We start from the raw sequence: 16,453 nt of genomic DNA on the forward strand, positions 1-16,453 counted from the left end.
GTTAACATGCAATAACGGGCGATCAAAAGAACATATCTGCGCCGAAATGGTATCATTAAAAACGCCAGCTCGGCACACAAAAAAATAAGCCCTCACCCGACCCCAGATCACGAAAATTGGAGACGCTACGGGTATCAGAAAATGGCACTTTTTTTTTTTTTTTTTAAGCAAAGTTTGGAATTTTTTTTCACCAGTTGGATAAAAATAACCTAGTCATGTTAGGTGTCTATGAACTCGTAATGACCTAGAGAATCATAATGGCAGGATAGTTTTAGCATTTAGTGAACCTAGCAAAAAAGCCAAACAAAAAACAAGTGTGGGATTGCACTTTTTTTGCAATTTCACCGCACTTGGAATTTTTTTCACGTTTTCTAGTACACGACATGGTAAAACCAATGATGTCGTTCAAAAGTACAACTCGTCCCGCAAAAAATAAGCCCTCACATGGCCATATTGACGGAAAAATAAAAAAGTTATGGCTCTGGGAAGGAGGGGAGCGAAAAACGAAAACACAAAAACGAAAAAGGGCCGCGGCATGAAGGGGTTAAATCTTGAAGAGCCTGCCCAAAATGGGCCTCCCAGTTAGCAACCTTGTTTTGCAGTGCCTCACTATCCCCCTGTAAAGAGTGGATCATAGAGAACAACTGATCCATCTTTGTCTCGGTCGACATTATCCCAGCAGATTCCTTTATGGCCTGAGTATCCTATAATAATTATATGGGTACTACGGAATCTGATAGCATGGGATAAAGCCAGTCTGAGAGCAAAGTTACAGCAAAAAAATGTAAGGTGTGCTGCCCGTCACAGCAGTTCCAGAGGCGAGAGGTAGCTGAATGGGGGAACGCAGACCATCGAGTAGTGAGCAGCAAAAGCAGGGAGTTCTCCAGCAAACAGGCAGAAGCTCAGGAGCCAGCAGCACAAAATACTCAGGCACAGGAGAACACATGACCCGGACTAAAATAATCAGGACAGACAGGAAGTTCCATGACAGGGCGAGATTCAAGACTCCATCTAGGATCAGAGTCAACAGGCACCAGGAAAGTCCGGAATCCTTAGGGTATGAGCATACGTAGTTTTGAGCTCTGCGGATTTTTCCGCAGCGGATTTCAGAAATCCACAGGTAAAGGGCATTGCATTTTACCTGCGGATTTACTGCGGATTTTATGTGGATTTTGTGCGGATTCCACCAGCGCAGCGGTTTTAGACCTGCAGATTCCTATTATGGAGCAGGTGTAAACAGCTGCGGAATCCGCACAAAGAATTGACATGCTACGAAATGTAAACCACAGCGTTTCCGCGCGTTTTTTTCCGCAGCATGGGCACTGCGGATTGCTTCTTCCATAGGTTTACATTGTACTATAAACGCATGGAGAGCTGCTGTGGACCCGCAGCTGCAGATCCACTGCGGACCCGCAGCAAAATCCACAATGTGTGCACATAGCCTAACACTGTTCTACGGTGATGTTGGTATGGAGGGAGACGTCGGCAACATTACACCACTTAGGGTATGTGCGCACGTTGCAGATTTGCCTGCGGATTTTTCTGCACTAAATCCGCAGCTCTTGGCAGAAAACGCAGATGCATTTTTAATGCGTCTTTTGCGCGGTTTTGATGCGTTTTTTGCACGGTTTTGATGCGTTTTTTGATGCGTTTTTGTATGCGTTTTTGAAAGCTAAATAAAGATGTATTATTGAACAAAAAAAAAGATTTGTGATGTCATGTATTGTCCAACCTCCTCTTTTACATTTGTCCAACCCATACTCCATTACACACATAGATAGATAGATAGATAGATAGATAGATAGATAGATAGATAGATAGATAGATAGATAGATACTGTAGATAGATGGAATGAGATAGATAGATGTAGATAGATATATGGATAGTTAGGCTACTTTCACACATCTGTTTTTTGTACAGAGGAAAGTTTTTTCTGTCCGGCGAAAAAACATGCATCGACGGATCCGGTGAAAAACGTATGAAACTGAGATGTGAAATGATGAATCCGGCCTCCGAATCCGGTTTCTCATGCATTTTTTCCTTTGAAATCATTCACATTTTCCGTTCTCTCTCTCGCTCTTAGTCTAAAAAAACAAATGGATCAGTTGCATCAGTTTTTCACTATTTGCAACGGATCCGTTTTTTCAAAAATTCGCTCGATCCTGCCTTACAGAAACAAACTGATGTGTGAAAGTAACCTAACTATCCATATATCTATCTACATCTATCCATCAGGCAAGATCCGGCAAATTTTTGAAAAAACGGATCCGTTGCAAATAGTGAAAAACTGATGCAACTGTTCCTTTTTTTTAAAGAGAGAGAACGGAAAATGTACATGATTTCAATGGAAAAATGCATGAAAAACCGGATTTGGAGGCCGGATTCATCATTTCACATCTCAGTTTCATACGTTTTTCGCCGGATCCGTCGCTGGGCGTTTTTTCGCCGGACAGAAAAAAATGTTTTTCTGTACGTTTTCTCCATCCACTGGAAACAGTTTTTCTGACTAATCCAGAAAAAAAAAGGATGAAACGTGCGGCCACCAGGCGCAATCCGGCGTTAATACAACGCTATGAGAAAAAAACGGATCCAGCGGAAAAAAAACACGATCCGTGTTTTCAAAACTCGCCGGATTGTGCCTGACGGCAAAAACCTGATGTGTGAAAGTAGCCAGATAGATATATGGGTAGATATATCTATGTATCTACAGATATATCTATCTATCTAAATATATCTATAGATCGATATAGCCATAGATATCCTTCTATACATATATCCTTAGTTATATCTATATATATATATCTATACTTATATCCATAGTTATCCATGTATAGATATATAGATTTATCTATGAATATATGTATAGATATATCCATAGATATATAATAGCAAGGCCTATGTTTCTTACTGAACGTTTAATTAATAAAAAAAAACACAGAAAAAAACAGCATGGGATCCCACGCAATTGTATGTGCCAGAGGGGGAAAGCCGACGGCCGGGGGCCAATATTTGTTGCCTGGGGATATCAGCCCGCAGCTGTCTGCATAGCCTTTACTGGCTATTAAAATAGGGGGACCCCCCAAAAAAATGTCGTGGGGTCCCTCTATATTTTATAGCCAGAAAGGCTACGCAGATAGCTGTGGGCTGATATTCATAGCCTAGAGAGGGGCCATGGATATTGACCCCCCCCGGCTACAAATACCAGCCCGCAGCCGCCCCAGAAATGGAGCATCTGTAAGATGCGACAATTCCGGCACTTAGCCCCTCTCTTCCCACTCCGGTGTAGCGGTGGGACATGGGGTAATAAGGGGTTAATGTCACCTTGCTATTCTAAGGTGACAATAAGCCAGGTTAATAATGGAGAGGCTTCAATAAGACGCCTATCCATTATTAATCCTAGAGCAGTGAAAGACTTAAAAAAAAGACACAGCCAGAAAAAAGTACTTTAATATTCTTAATTTAACCAGACTTACCATACTCGATCACCTGCACAAAATTAAAAATAATAAACCGTATACTCCCTGTCCGACGCAGTCCAATTAATAACGAGTGTCTCACGGCGATCTCCCCTATAGAACAGTGACATCGGGTGATGTCACTGTTTTATAGGGCGTTCAGTGACACACTGACAGGAGACAATGGCTCCTGCAGTGCATCACTGAAGAGGTTACCTGAGTTCATTGGTCTCACTTTATGGCATTGCTGCATGGGAACTTTCTCACACAGCAGTGCCACAAGTGAGACTAGGGACTATTTTTTACAGTGGCGGAGGAATACAGGGTGGAAAGATACCTTCCGTCATTGTATTCCTCGAGCCCCTGGAAAGTGTTCGCATCAGCTGATGCTGCTGCTCTCTGTTGTGAATTCCGTTCTTGGGCTCCCTCCGGTGGTTGTAAATGGCACTTTTGTGAATTCTGCCCTTGGGCTCCCTCCTGTGGTTTTAAGTGGAACTGCTGCTCCTTGGATTTAGCTTAGCAGCTGCTTCCACTGATCGTCTCTCCTGCTCTGCTATTTAGCCTGGCTCTGATCTTCAGCCAGTGCCAGCTGTCAATGTTTCTTGGTTGGATTCAGATCTCTCCTTGGATTTCCTTGATAGTCGGTCCTGTTCAGCAAAGATAAGTCCTTGCATGTTCATTTGTTGTCCTCTTGCTGTGGACTTAATCATTCAGCTCATTTTATCTTTTCTCTAGTCCAGCTTGTCAGTATTCTATATTCAGTTAAGCTGGAAGCTCTGGGGAAGCAGATTTGCCCTCCACACCGTTAGTCAGGTGTGGAGATTTTTTGTAAACTCTGTGATGGATTTTTTTAGCTTTTAATACTGACCGCACAGTATCCTTTTCTATTCTGTCTATCTAGTTAGAAGTGGCCTCCTTTGCTAAATCCTGTTTTCATTCTGTGTATGTCATTTCCCTCTCCACTCACAGTCCATATTTGTGGGGGGCTGTCTGTCCTTTGGGAGCTTTCTCTGAGGCAAGATAGCTTTCCTGTTTCCATCTTTAGGGGTAGCTAGTTCTCCGGCTGTGATGAGATGTCTAGGGAGTGACAGGAACATTCCACGGCTACATCTAGTGTTGTGTTAGGTTCAGGAACTGCGGTCAGTAAAGATACCATCTCCTCAGAGCTCGTCCCATGTTGCTCCTTAACCACCAGTTCATAACAGCTCTCCATGGGAGATTGTCATGGGACACTCGTTTTAATTGGATTTCTGCGGATCAGGGAGTATATTGTTTGTTTATTATTTTAATATTTTTTACAGGTGACACTGGCTTTGGGGATCAAAGTGACAAGTGATGGTGAGTATGTACTCTATGTTTTATGTACTGTATGTCTATATGTTGTATGTATGTAGTATGTTTTATGTGGTATGTTGCATGTATGTAGCATGTTGCATGTATGTAGTATGTTGCATGCTGAATGTATGTTGCATGTATGTAGTATGTTGTATGCAGTATTCATGTTGCATGTATGTAGCATGTTGCATGTATGTAATATGTTGCATGTATGCAGTATGTTGCATGTATGTAGTATGTTGCATGTATGTGGTATGTTGCATGTTGTATGTATGTTGCATGTATGTTGCATGTATGTAGTATGTTGCATGTAGTATGTATGTAGTATGTATGTTGCATGTATGTAGTATGTTGCATGTATGTAGTATGTTGCATGTATGTAGTACAGTACAGACCAAAAGTTTAGACACACCTTCTCATTTAAAGATTTTTCTGTATTTTCATGAATATGAAAATTGTAAATTCACACTGAAGGCATAAAAACTATGAATTAACACATGTGGAATTATATACTTAACAAGAAAGTGTGAAACAACTGAAAATATGTGTTATATTCTAGGTTCTTCAAAGTAGCCACCTGTTGCTTTGATGACTGCTTTGTACACTCTTGGCATTCTCTTGATGAGCTTCAAGAGGTAGTCACTGGAAATGGTCTTCCAACAATCTTGAAGGAGTTCCCAAAGATGCTTAGCACTTGTTGTCCCTTTTGCCTTCACTCTGCAGTCCAGCTCACCCCAAACCATCTTGATTGGGTTCAGGTCTGGTGACTGTGGAGGCCAGGTCATCTGGTGTAGCACCCCATCACTCTCCTTCTTGGTCAAATAGCCCTTACACAGCCAGGAGGTGTGTTTGGGGTCATTGTCCTGTTGAAAAATAAATGATGGTCCAAATAAACACAAACCAGATGGAATAGCATGCCGCCGCAAGATGCTGTGGTAGTCATGCTACCCAACAGTGTCACCAGCAAAGCACCATCACACCTCCTCCTCCATGCTTCACGGTGGGAACCAGGCATGTAGAATCCATCGGTTCACCATTTCTGCGTCGCACAAAGACACGGTGGTTGGAACCAAAGATCTCAAATTTGGACTCCAGACCAAAGCACATAGAATTCCACTGGTCTAATGTCCATTCATTGTGTTCTTTAGCCCAAACAAGTCTCTTCTGCTTGTTGCCGGTCCTTAGCAGTGGTTTCCTAGCAGCTATTTTACCATGAAGGCCTGCTGCACAAAATCTCCTCTTAACAGTTGTTGTAGAGATGTGTCTGCTGCTAGAACTCTGTGTGACATTGACCTGGTCTCTAATCTGAGCTGCTGTTAACCTGCGATTTCTGAGGCTGGTGACTCGGATAAACTTATCCTCAGAAGCAAAGGTGACTCTTGGCCTTCCTTTCCTGGGGCGGTCCTCATGTGATCCAGTTTCTTTGTAGAGCTTGATGGTTTTGGCAACTGCACTTGGGGACACTTTCAAAGTTTTCCCAATTTTTCAGACTGACTGACCTTCATTTCTTAAAGTAATGATGGTCACTCATTTTTCTTTCCTTAGCTGCTTTTTTCTTGCCATAATACAAATTCTAACAGTCTATTCAGTAGGATTATCAGCTGTGTATCCATTAGACTTCTGCTCAACACAACTGATGGTCCCAACCCCATTTATAAGGCAAGAAATCACACTTATTAAACCTGACAGGGCACACCTGTGAAGTGTAAACCATTTCCGGTGACTACCTCTTGAAGCTCATCAAGAGAATGCCAAGAGTGTGCAAAGCAGTCGTCAAAGCAAAAGGTGGCTACTTTGAAGAACTTAGAATATAAGACATATTTTCAGTTGTTTCACACTATTTTGTTAAGTATATAATTCCACATGTGTTAATTCATAGTTTTGATGCCTTCAGTGTGAATTTACAGTTTTCATAGTCATGAAAATACAGAAAAATCTTTAAATGAGGTGTGTCTAAACTTTTGGTCTGTACTGTATGTTGCATGTATGTTGCATGTACAGTATGTAGTATGTTGCATGTTATATGTATGTAGTATTTTGCATGTAGTATGCTCTATGTATGTATTATGTTGCATGCATGTAGTATGTTGTATGTATGTAGTATATTGTTTGTAGTATGTATGTTGCATGTATGTAGTATGTTGCATGTATGTAGTATGTTATATGTATGTTGCATGTTGAATGTATGTTGTATGTTGCATGTATGTAGTATGTTGTATGTATGTAGTATGCATGTTGTATATATGTATGTTGTATGCAATATGTATGTATGTTGTATGTTTGTGTTTTTATTTTATACATTCAACACATTAGCCGGATGATGGGACTACTACTGTCCCATCTTTGGCTAATGTGTGACTCACTGTCACTGTAGCAGGCATAGCCCGATAGGACTTGTAGTCCCATTGGACGATGCCTGCACACACACATGCACACACATATGCACACACACATGCACACACACATGCAGTGCCACACACACCCGGACAGCCAGGAGACCACCCGGACAGGCCGCAGACCACCCAGGCAGGCTGCAGACCACCCGGACAGGCTGCAGACCACCCGGACAGGCCGCAGACCACCCAGACAGCCTGCAGACCCGGCACGGAGAGCTCGCAGACCCCCAGACAGCCCGCAGACCACCTGGACAGCCTGCAGACCTGGCATGAAGAGCTCGCAGACCCTGCCCGCAGACCCGGCATGAAGAGCTTGCAGACCCCGCCCGCACACACACACACACGCACACAGTCACCGCCCACACGCCGCCCACACTCTTCCCCCATCCCGAACTGCAGCGTTTCCTCAGCTAAACTGCAGATCTTTTTTACATCTGCGGTTTTGCTGCGGAAGTGCCCAACTCAATGCAAGTCAATGGGTGCAGAAACGCTGCAGTTCCGCACAAAGAATTGACATGCTGCGGAAAAAACAACGCTGCGTTTCCGCACGTTTTTTTCCGCAGCATTTGCACAGCGGATTTGGTTTTCCATAGGTTTATATGGTACTGTAGTCTGCATGGAAAACTGCTGCAGATCCGCAGCATCAAAAACGCGGACAGTAAGAAATGGAATTTAACCCCCACACACCCACGTGATGTGTGCATCCTTATCACTGTAACCTCCGAAGCACCAGGCGTCAGGCACGGCAACCACCATAACCAGGGGACAGAGGAGACGATACATGCCTGGTGTACTGGAGGGTAACCCCATTGCCCTGTTCTCTGGTGCGCGTTACACAAAATATATAAATGAGACAGAGCACCATGTTATGATATTAAGTAAAATAAATAGTTAATGCCAAGCACACATTTTGAGTTAGAGGCACCATAACTGACCCTATGGCATGATGGTTTGAGTGACAAATAAGGCGTGCATTGTAGATGGCGTTTGGTGAAGCGTGGTGGCACAGATGAGTATCTATGGCTTTAACACACTGCTCTATGTGGTAAATTGTCCTTACAGCTGGGGGTATTCATAGAAACCGGAGTGTGATAGAAAGGGACACATGATTGGATATGTGCCCATGTTATTTATATAGTCCACCCGACCATCATCACTATTGATGGACAATACCCACATTGTATAAGGAGTGTAATATGCTTTCCACTGTATAGTGATCATTATCCAGCTTACGCCTGATGCCATTTGTGTTCATATATATATATTCATATCAGCATGTTTCTTTTGGGGAACTAGGTCATCCCTAGTATAGTGACTTATTGTATAGTGAAGTGGAACCTTTAGTACGTGGGTAGAGGTTCTCACTAGTGGCTGCAGGGCTTATCAGGACCTACAGGGTTAGCCGTCTTGGAACGGGGGCGCCAGTACGTTCCCCCCTAGGGTGTCTACTTCCGCAGCCAGGTAGGGGCAGTACAGGTGCCTTTACTAGGGTCCTATAGATTTCCCCATTAGTTTCCTTTATATGTTTTTGGTTGAGCACATGTGTTTTTGGTTTTTGTTTCTTTTTGATCACGTTAAGTGGTGTTGGTTGCCTTGTTTTTAATCAATAAAAGTGTTTTTAGTATTGAGGTTTTTTCATATGATTTTGTTGAGTGACAAATAAGGAACAATATGTAAAATGGTAGCTGGCTGCGTTTTTGCTAATTCATAGTAGGACCGAAAAAAAGATAAATACCACTCACCTCTTCAACCACCAAATTTCTCGTTCTCCTAGTAGAATACTCTGCACATCTTCTTACCTCCGGTGTGCACTGCATTTTCACAGTAGTCAGGAATATCCGACTTATGGAGGCTGTCCTGGGCTTAGTGTTGTCTTGAAGTCTCGCCTAGAGTACACAAATTAAGGTCATTGTGTGCATCCTACGGTCAAAAGGTAGCTGTTTATGGCAGATATACCAACATCTTCCGGGACATCTTTGCATATTAGAACAAAAGCTGGATTATCATAAGAATCTGTAATTGAGGTCAAATCTATTTAATCTGAAACAACACCAATAGACTATTATTCTTCTGTTCAGTCACAATGGTTTGCCCCATATAACTCAACCCGTGTAACAAAAATGGTTAATGTACTGCACTAAATCATTATTTACATAATGGAAACCCATAAGTGAAAACAAAGGGTCCCCAACACTGGTACTTGGTAGAATAAAATATCTTTATGTATCAATAAAAACAACATAAAGAGAAGGTGCTAGATCCAAAAAAGAGAAAGACTGCAATACCCTTGGACCTCCTACAACAAACCCACTGATGCAATATAACCCCCAAGTAAACAGTATTCAATATGAGCGCTCAGCAACCAAAATTGTAATATCATGCCAATGGAACAATGCAATGCTCGCAGTAAATATTGCCAATTTAGGCACATATACAAGTTTTTACACAGGAATTATACCAAATATGCATCATTAAACATATGGCTGTGAACAATCAGTATAGTATTATAATTACAGTTATTGTATGGGTTAAAACATACCAGATGATGGGTGGGTGGAGGTTCCTAGGCGTCCCTCTGCTCCGACGCGCCTTTCACTCTGCTTCTACGTGAGGCGTCAAGCATCTTCTCTTTATGATGTTTTTATTGATACATAAATAAAGATATATTTTATTCTACCAAATACCAGTGTTGGGGACTCTTCATTTTCACTTAGGGGTTTCCATTATGTGAATAAATTATTATTCTTCTGTGCATATTCTGGATATAAGTTATCTGTACAATGTTTGCAGCCCCAGACTCCAACACATGGTCTTAAGTTTTCTCATCATTACCAACTATAATCTCTTTCTGGTAAGCTTTAAATCTACACAGCTTTTCCTGGCATCTGACTGTCTGTGTGAAGTGCATATAATCTCTTTCCGATACTATTTTCTGATACTATTTTCTTTCCTATCATTTGTTTTCCATGATGGATTTCATTGATTATGTTATTCTGGCATATCCTTGACTGGTCCCTTCAACTCCTCCCTCTCTTTTATGACAGGTGTTTAACTCTCAGAATCTGGTCTGTCCATACCCACCCACCTCCTCATTCACACCTGATTTCCCTTAGATGCAGATATATTCAGTTCCATGAGTCTGATCAAGACTTTAGTCTGATCCATACATCTTTCCAAGTACAGCTTTCTAAGTACCATACTTAGACTTAGACTAAAATTGGACTGGAATTGACTGTATGGTAATGGGATAGAAAACCACTACAGTGTTTCTGTTTCTTTTCAGTTTCGCCCTCATACTACTTCATTTCTTACTATCTGCTGTAATCCCTCCACCAAGTAAGGAAATAGTCACATCTCCCTCCATCCTCCCCAGCCATCTCACTCCCTCTTCACAACTTTTCCTCCACATACAATCCTTTTTCTCCAGACACACATGGCCACATCATGTCCTATCCTGCACCCACCTTATAAAGCTCTGTCTGCTACTCCTCATTGCTGGCAATGTATCCCCAAATCCTGGCCCACCTAAATACATCCCTACACTCATTTCTAACACCCTGCCATGATCCTCTACAAGATTTCGCAACCATGATAATCTCATACACATTCATCCAGCCCCCACTCCCCCTGTCCCCCTATCTGGAGCACTATTGAACGCACGCTCTGTCTGCAACAAACTGTTGTATATCCATGACCTCTTTATCACTAACAAACTCTCCTTCCTTGGTATCACTGAAACCTAGCTCACCCCCTCTGACTCAGCCTCTCTAGCTGAACTTTCTTTTGGTGGATTCAGTCTCGCTCACACCCCTCACACCAGCAACAAATGTGGTGTAGGAGTTGCTTGCTCCTGTCCGATACCTGCTCCTTTACCCCAATTCCACTACCAACCTCCTCTACTCTCCACTCATTTGAGGTGCACTCTGTCTGCATCTTCTCCCCCTCCAACCACCAGCTGGCTGTCATCTACCGCACCCAAGAACTAGCTATCTCCACCTTTCATGACCACTTCACCACCTAGCTACTTCATCTCCTTTCTGCTGAAATCCCCACTATCATCATGGGTGACTTTAACATCCCCATTGACTCTTCCACCTCTGCTGCCTCTAAAATTTTATCACTGACTTCCTCCTTTGGCCTCACTCAATGGTCCTCCGTGGCCACTCACAAAGATGGCCACACGCTGGACCTTATCTACACCCACCTCTGTTCCCTTACTAATCTCACTAACTCACCCCTCCCCATCTGACCACAACCTATTGACATTGTCTTCCCTCTCCTCTCCTAGTGCGCAACCCCCACTCCACAAACTCATTCACCCTGGCAGAAATCTCAAACACCTCAATTTACACTCACTCTCTGAGTCCCTTCTCCCTCTTACAGACATATCTTCCTTAAATGACACAGATGCTGCTGCCACTTTATATAACACCACAATAACAGCAACACTCAATTTGACTGCCCCCTCATGCACAGCAAAACTCGTACAATCAACAGGCAACCCTGGCTGACCAGCCTGACCAAAGAACTGAGACGGGCTTCCAGGGTTGCTGAGCAGAGATGGAAGAGATCCCGTTCTGCCTAGCACTTTGTCATATACAAGCAGTCCATCGTCAGCTTCAAGTCAACGCTCACTGCCGCAAAACAAACTTACTTCTCATCTCTCATATCTTCCCTATCTCACAACCCTAAACAGATTTTAAACACTTTCAATTCTTTCAGCACCTCCTCACTCTCCTCTTTTTTTCTGCTGAAGACTTTGCCTCTTTATTTAAGCAGAAGATTGATAACATCAGAGAAAGCTTTGGCCTGCAACCCCCAATGCACCTTCTCTTAACTGTTCAGTTCTGTTCTTCCAAAACCAGCTTATCCACCATGACAGAAGATCAGCTCTCCACCTTTCTGTCAAGATAACATCTCACCAGTTACATGCTTTACCCACTCCCATCTCAGCTCATCCCTAACTTCGCCACAGTCTTCACCCCAACCCTAACACATCTCTTCAACCTTTCACTTACAAATGGTGTCTTCCATTCTTCCTTAAAACATGCCTCAATCACATCCATCCTCAAAAAGCTGTCCCTCGACCCATCCTCTGTGTCTAGCTATTGCCCAATATCTCTTCTCCCTTATGCCTCAAAACTACTGGAACAGCAGTCCATCATGAACTGTCCTCCCACCTCTCCTTCTGCTCCCTCTTTGACTGGTTACAATCTGGCTTCTGACCACATCACTCAACTAAAACTGCCCTAGCTAAAGTCACCAATGACCTACTAACCACCAAAAGCAAACGTCACTACTGTCTTCCTTCTGCTGGACCTGCCTTCTGCCTTTGACACTGTAGACCATTCCTTCTTGTTACAGATTCTCTCATCTCTTGGCATTACAGATTTGGCCCTATTCTGGATCTCATCATATCTAACAGACCAGACATTCAGTGTCTCCCTCTCCCACACCACCTCCTCACCTCGTTCCCTGTCTGTCTGTGTTCCCCAAGACTCAGTTCTAGGACCCCTACTCTTCTCCATTTACACCTTTGGCCTGGGACAGCTCATAGAATCCCTCGATTTACAGTATCATCTATACGCCGATGACATGCAGATCTACCTATCTTGACCTTGCATAACCTCCTTACTGACCAAAATCCCACAATGTCTGTCTGCTATTTCAGCTTTCTTTTCTGCTCGCTTTCTAAAACTGATCATGGACAAAACAGAATTCATCATCTTTCCCCCATCTTTCTCTACCCCTCCACCAGACCTATCCATCAATGTCAACGGCTGCTCACTTTCCCCAGTCCCGCATGCTCGGTGCCTCAGGATGATCCTCGACATCGCCCTCTCTTTCAAGCCACATATCCAAGCCCTTGCCTCCTCCTGTCAACTCCAACTCAAAAATATTTCCCAAATCCGTACATTCCTTGACCAAGAAACTGCAAAAACACTTGTGCATGCCCTTATCATCTCCTGACATGACTATTGCAACCTCCTACTCTCTGGCCTCTCCTCTAGCACTTTTGCACCACTCCAATCTGTCCTAATCTCTGCTACCTGACTAATCCACCTGTCTTCCCGTTATTCTCTCTCCTCTCTGACAAGCCCTTCACTGGCTTCCTATTGTCCAGAGGCTCCAGTTCAAAACTCAAACTATGACATACAAAGCCATCCACAACCTGTCTTTTCCAAACATCTGTGACATGGTCTCCTGGTACTTACTTGCATTCAACTTTCGATCCTCTCAAGATCTCCTGCTCTACTCACCTCTTATCTCTTCTTCCCACATTCGCATACAAGACTTCTCCCATGCTTCCCCCCTGCTCTGGAACTCCCTACCCCAATACATCAGACTTTTGTCTACCACAGAAACCTTTAAAAGGAATCTGAAGACCCACCTCTTCTGACAAGCCTACAAGCTGCAGTGACCCTCAGTCTACTGAACCGCCACACAACCAGCTCTACCCTCACCTTGTGTATCCTGTTGTGAATTCTGTTCTTGGGCTCCTTCCGGTGGTTGTTGGTGGTAGTGCAGTTGTCTCTGGGTTGTAATCCAGGACAGGTGTTTCTGCTGATTGCAGCTCTACTAGGTATTTAGGTGTGCAGGATCCATTAGTCCTTGCCAGTTGTCCATTGTACTTGGAGGGATTGCATCTCTGTCTGGCTCCTCATGCCCTGCTGTCAATTCAGCTATGATAAGTGTCTGTTTTTTTGTCTCTGCAGCACACATGCAGTGTGCTTTACAATTCAGTGAATTTCATTGTGTTTTTGTCCAGCTTAGACTTTGTTTGGATTTTTCAGTCATGCTGGATTCTCTGGAGATGCAGATATACATTCTATGTCTTTAGTTAGATGTAGAATATTTGTATTATCTGCTGTGGATATTTTTAGGGTTTTAATACTGACCGCTTAGAATTCTGTCCTATCCTTTTCTATTTAGCTAGAAGTGCCTCTTTTGCTAAATCCTGTTTTCTGCCTGCGTGTGTCTTTCCTCTTATACTCACAGTCAATATTTGTGGGGGGCTGCCTATCCTTTGGGGTTCTGCTCTGAGGCAAGATAGAATTCCCATTTCCATCTATAGGAGTATTTAGTCCTCCGGCTGTGTTGAGGTGTCTAGGACGTGTTAGGTACACCCCACGGCTACTTCTAGTTGCGGTGTCAGTTTAGGGTTTGCAGTCAGTACAGGTACCACCTACTTCAGAGAACGTCTCATGCGGCTCCAAGGTCACCAGATCATAACAGTATCCTCAACCATCCCCTGTACACTGTTAGCCTTCGCGGGCAGGAGCCGCCGCTCCCCAGCACAGAGACCCCCACGCTGCTACAATGAGGTAATAGGGGGCTACTCCACTCACACTTTCCTGTGAGACGCCCCCTCTCTTCGTCATCGGGACCACTCCCCACCACCCACCATATGCACATCTATCTGTACCCGGCGTATAAGACGACCCCCGACTTTTAAGAAGATTTTGAGGGGTTAAAAAGTCGTCTTATACGCTGGAAAATACGGTATTTAGGAAAATGCAGAATTTTCTGAATGGATGTGATTTGATGTTTCACAAAGTCATGTTAAATTACTTCAGATGTTGACTTTTACCGATTGATATATTTGAAGAATTATTGGAGATTTGGTTAGCCTTTGTTAGTATTATATGGAACTTAATTACATGTGTTCTTTGTTTCAGAAAATGCCAAAGGGTAAAGGAAAAGAGAAGGGTAAGAAAATAACTTTGAAGACAGCCAAGAACTCCATCCGTATCACATTTGATGGGAAACGAAGGTTGGATCTTTCTAAGATGGGAATTGCTGCAATTCCCAAATGCTTGTTGAAACTCTGTGACATAGAAGAGTTGGACCTCAGTAGAAATTTTATACGCAAGATTCCTGATTGGATACAACGTTTTCGCAATCTGCGGTGGCTTGACTTACACAGCAATCAGATAGAAAAACTTCCAGAATCTTTAGGCCAAATACAAAGCCTCCTACATCTTAATGTTTGCAACAACAAATTGACCACAAATGGTGTTCCTATGGAATTGAGCCATCTCAATAACTTACGGCAACTTAACCTAGGACTTAACAGCATTGATATGCTGCCGTCTACATTTGGGAATCTAAAAGAGCTGAAAGAAGTGGGTGTCTTTGATAATCAACTTACTTCAGTGCCCCCCAGCATGCTTAAGCTGCCTAAACTGAAGAAGCTTAACACCATGAGAAACCCTATTCAGAATGCAGAAAAAACAGAGGAAGAGCATCAGGAAACCATCCAAAGAGTTAAATCTCTTTATCTTGTGAATGAAAAGGATCTGTGTCATCCTTGTCTGGCAAAATGTCAAATGGATAAGAGTAAGATGAAAAAACTGAAAAATGTGACTTCTGCAATGAAAAATCTTTTCTCCAACAACCTTGTTTCTCCAAACTCTGTAGCCAATGAAACATTGATAAATGTAAATTAATATGAAAAGATACCATAAAATGCAATCAGAAATAAGAATTAAAAATGGTAAAAAATAAATTCTGAAGTATAATTATACCAAAAATAACAAAAGGGTTTATCCAGCCTAAATTAACAATATAAATATAGCACCTGTGATCAGAATTTACCCCTGTAATGTATTAAGTGTGATGTATGAGCTTCCTAGTAATTTTTCTAATCATCCTATTAGTACAACTAAGTGCCCCATCATATTTAAATTATAAACACGACCGAGTATGTGCTGCAGGAGTTTCTTGGCTCTCCCTACACACTGACCTGTCTGTCATGCGGCTTCGGGCATGATAATACCACAATGGCCCCTGTTGGCAGCATTTTATTAAACATGAGTCATGCCAAGATTAAGAGGCTATATAGGGAAACATCTTTATGATAAGTTCATTTACAGCTAAGTTATGTATAATTTAATTACACCAGATGCCCTGATCTTCCTGCAGTGACTTCAGCACTGGATCAGCTTCACTTCCCAGCCTGCATCAACACAAGACCAGACTGTAATGTGTAAAGGTTCTGACTGCTCCTTCAAAAGTGTGAGTAAATCTTCTTTTCACAGCGTATGCACTATAAAAGTGTGCTGGTCCAGCTAATTCTAAGAGCACCCACCCATCCCTGATGTGACCAGAGTCTGGTTGGCCCTCTCTACCAACCCATTCATCTCGGGATGGTATGCAGAAGAGAGATTCAGCTCAATGCTGAGTAAACAACAGAGTTCTCTCCAGAACCGAGACTCAAACTGAGACAATTTTGTCAGGCATGCCATGCAAACGGAAAACATGTTT

At 42.8% G+C, this 16,453-nt stretch overlaps 1 protein-coding gene across 5 annotated transcripts in view; it reads left to right on the plus strand.

Moving 5' to 3' along the window:
- LRRC18 (leucine rich repeat containing 18) overlaps nt 1-15,745 on the plus strand; it is a 161,706-nt gene extending 145,961 nt beyond the window's left edge. For 2 of the 5 annotated variants that reach the window (XM_077257536.1, XM_077257535.1), the window contains one exon: nt 14,866-15,745. In XM_077257536.1, the coding sequence (XP_077113651.1) occupies nt 14,866-15,636 (771 nt within the window). In that variant the 3' untranslated portion in view covers nt 15,637-15,745. Of the gene's footprint in view, nt 1-927; nt 1,058-4,756; nt 4,794-14,865 lie in introns of those variants that run through there. The other 3 variants (XM_077257537.1, XM_077257539.1, XM_077257538.1) reach the window with 3 other exon arrangements.
- The last annotated feature ends 708 nt before the right edge of the window (nt 15,746-16,453 follow it).

This window comes from Ranitomeya variabilis, chromosome 4, assembly GCF_051348905.1.
Source record: "Ranitomeya variabilis isolate aRanVar5 chromosome 4, aRanVar5.hap1, whole genome shotgun sequence".
In the NCBI taxonomy this organism is placed as follows: domain Eukaryota; kingdom Metazoa; phylum Chordata; class Amphibia; order Anura; family Dendrobatidae; genus Ranitomeya; species Ranitomeya variabilis.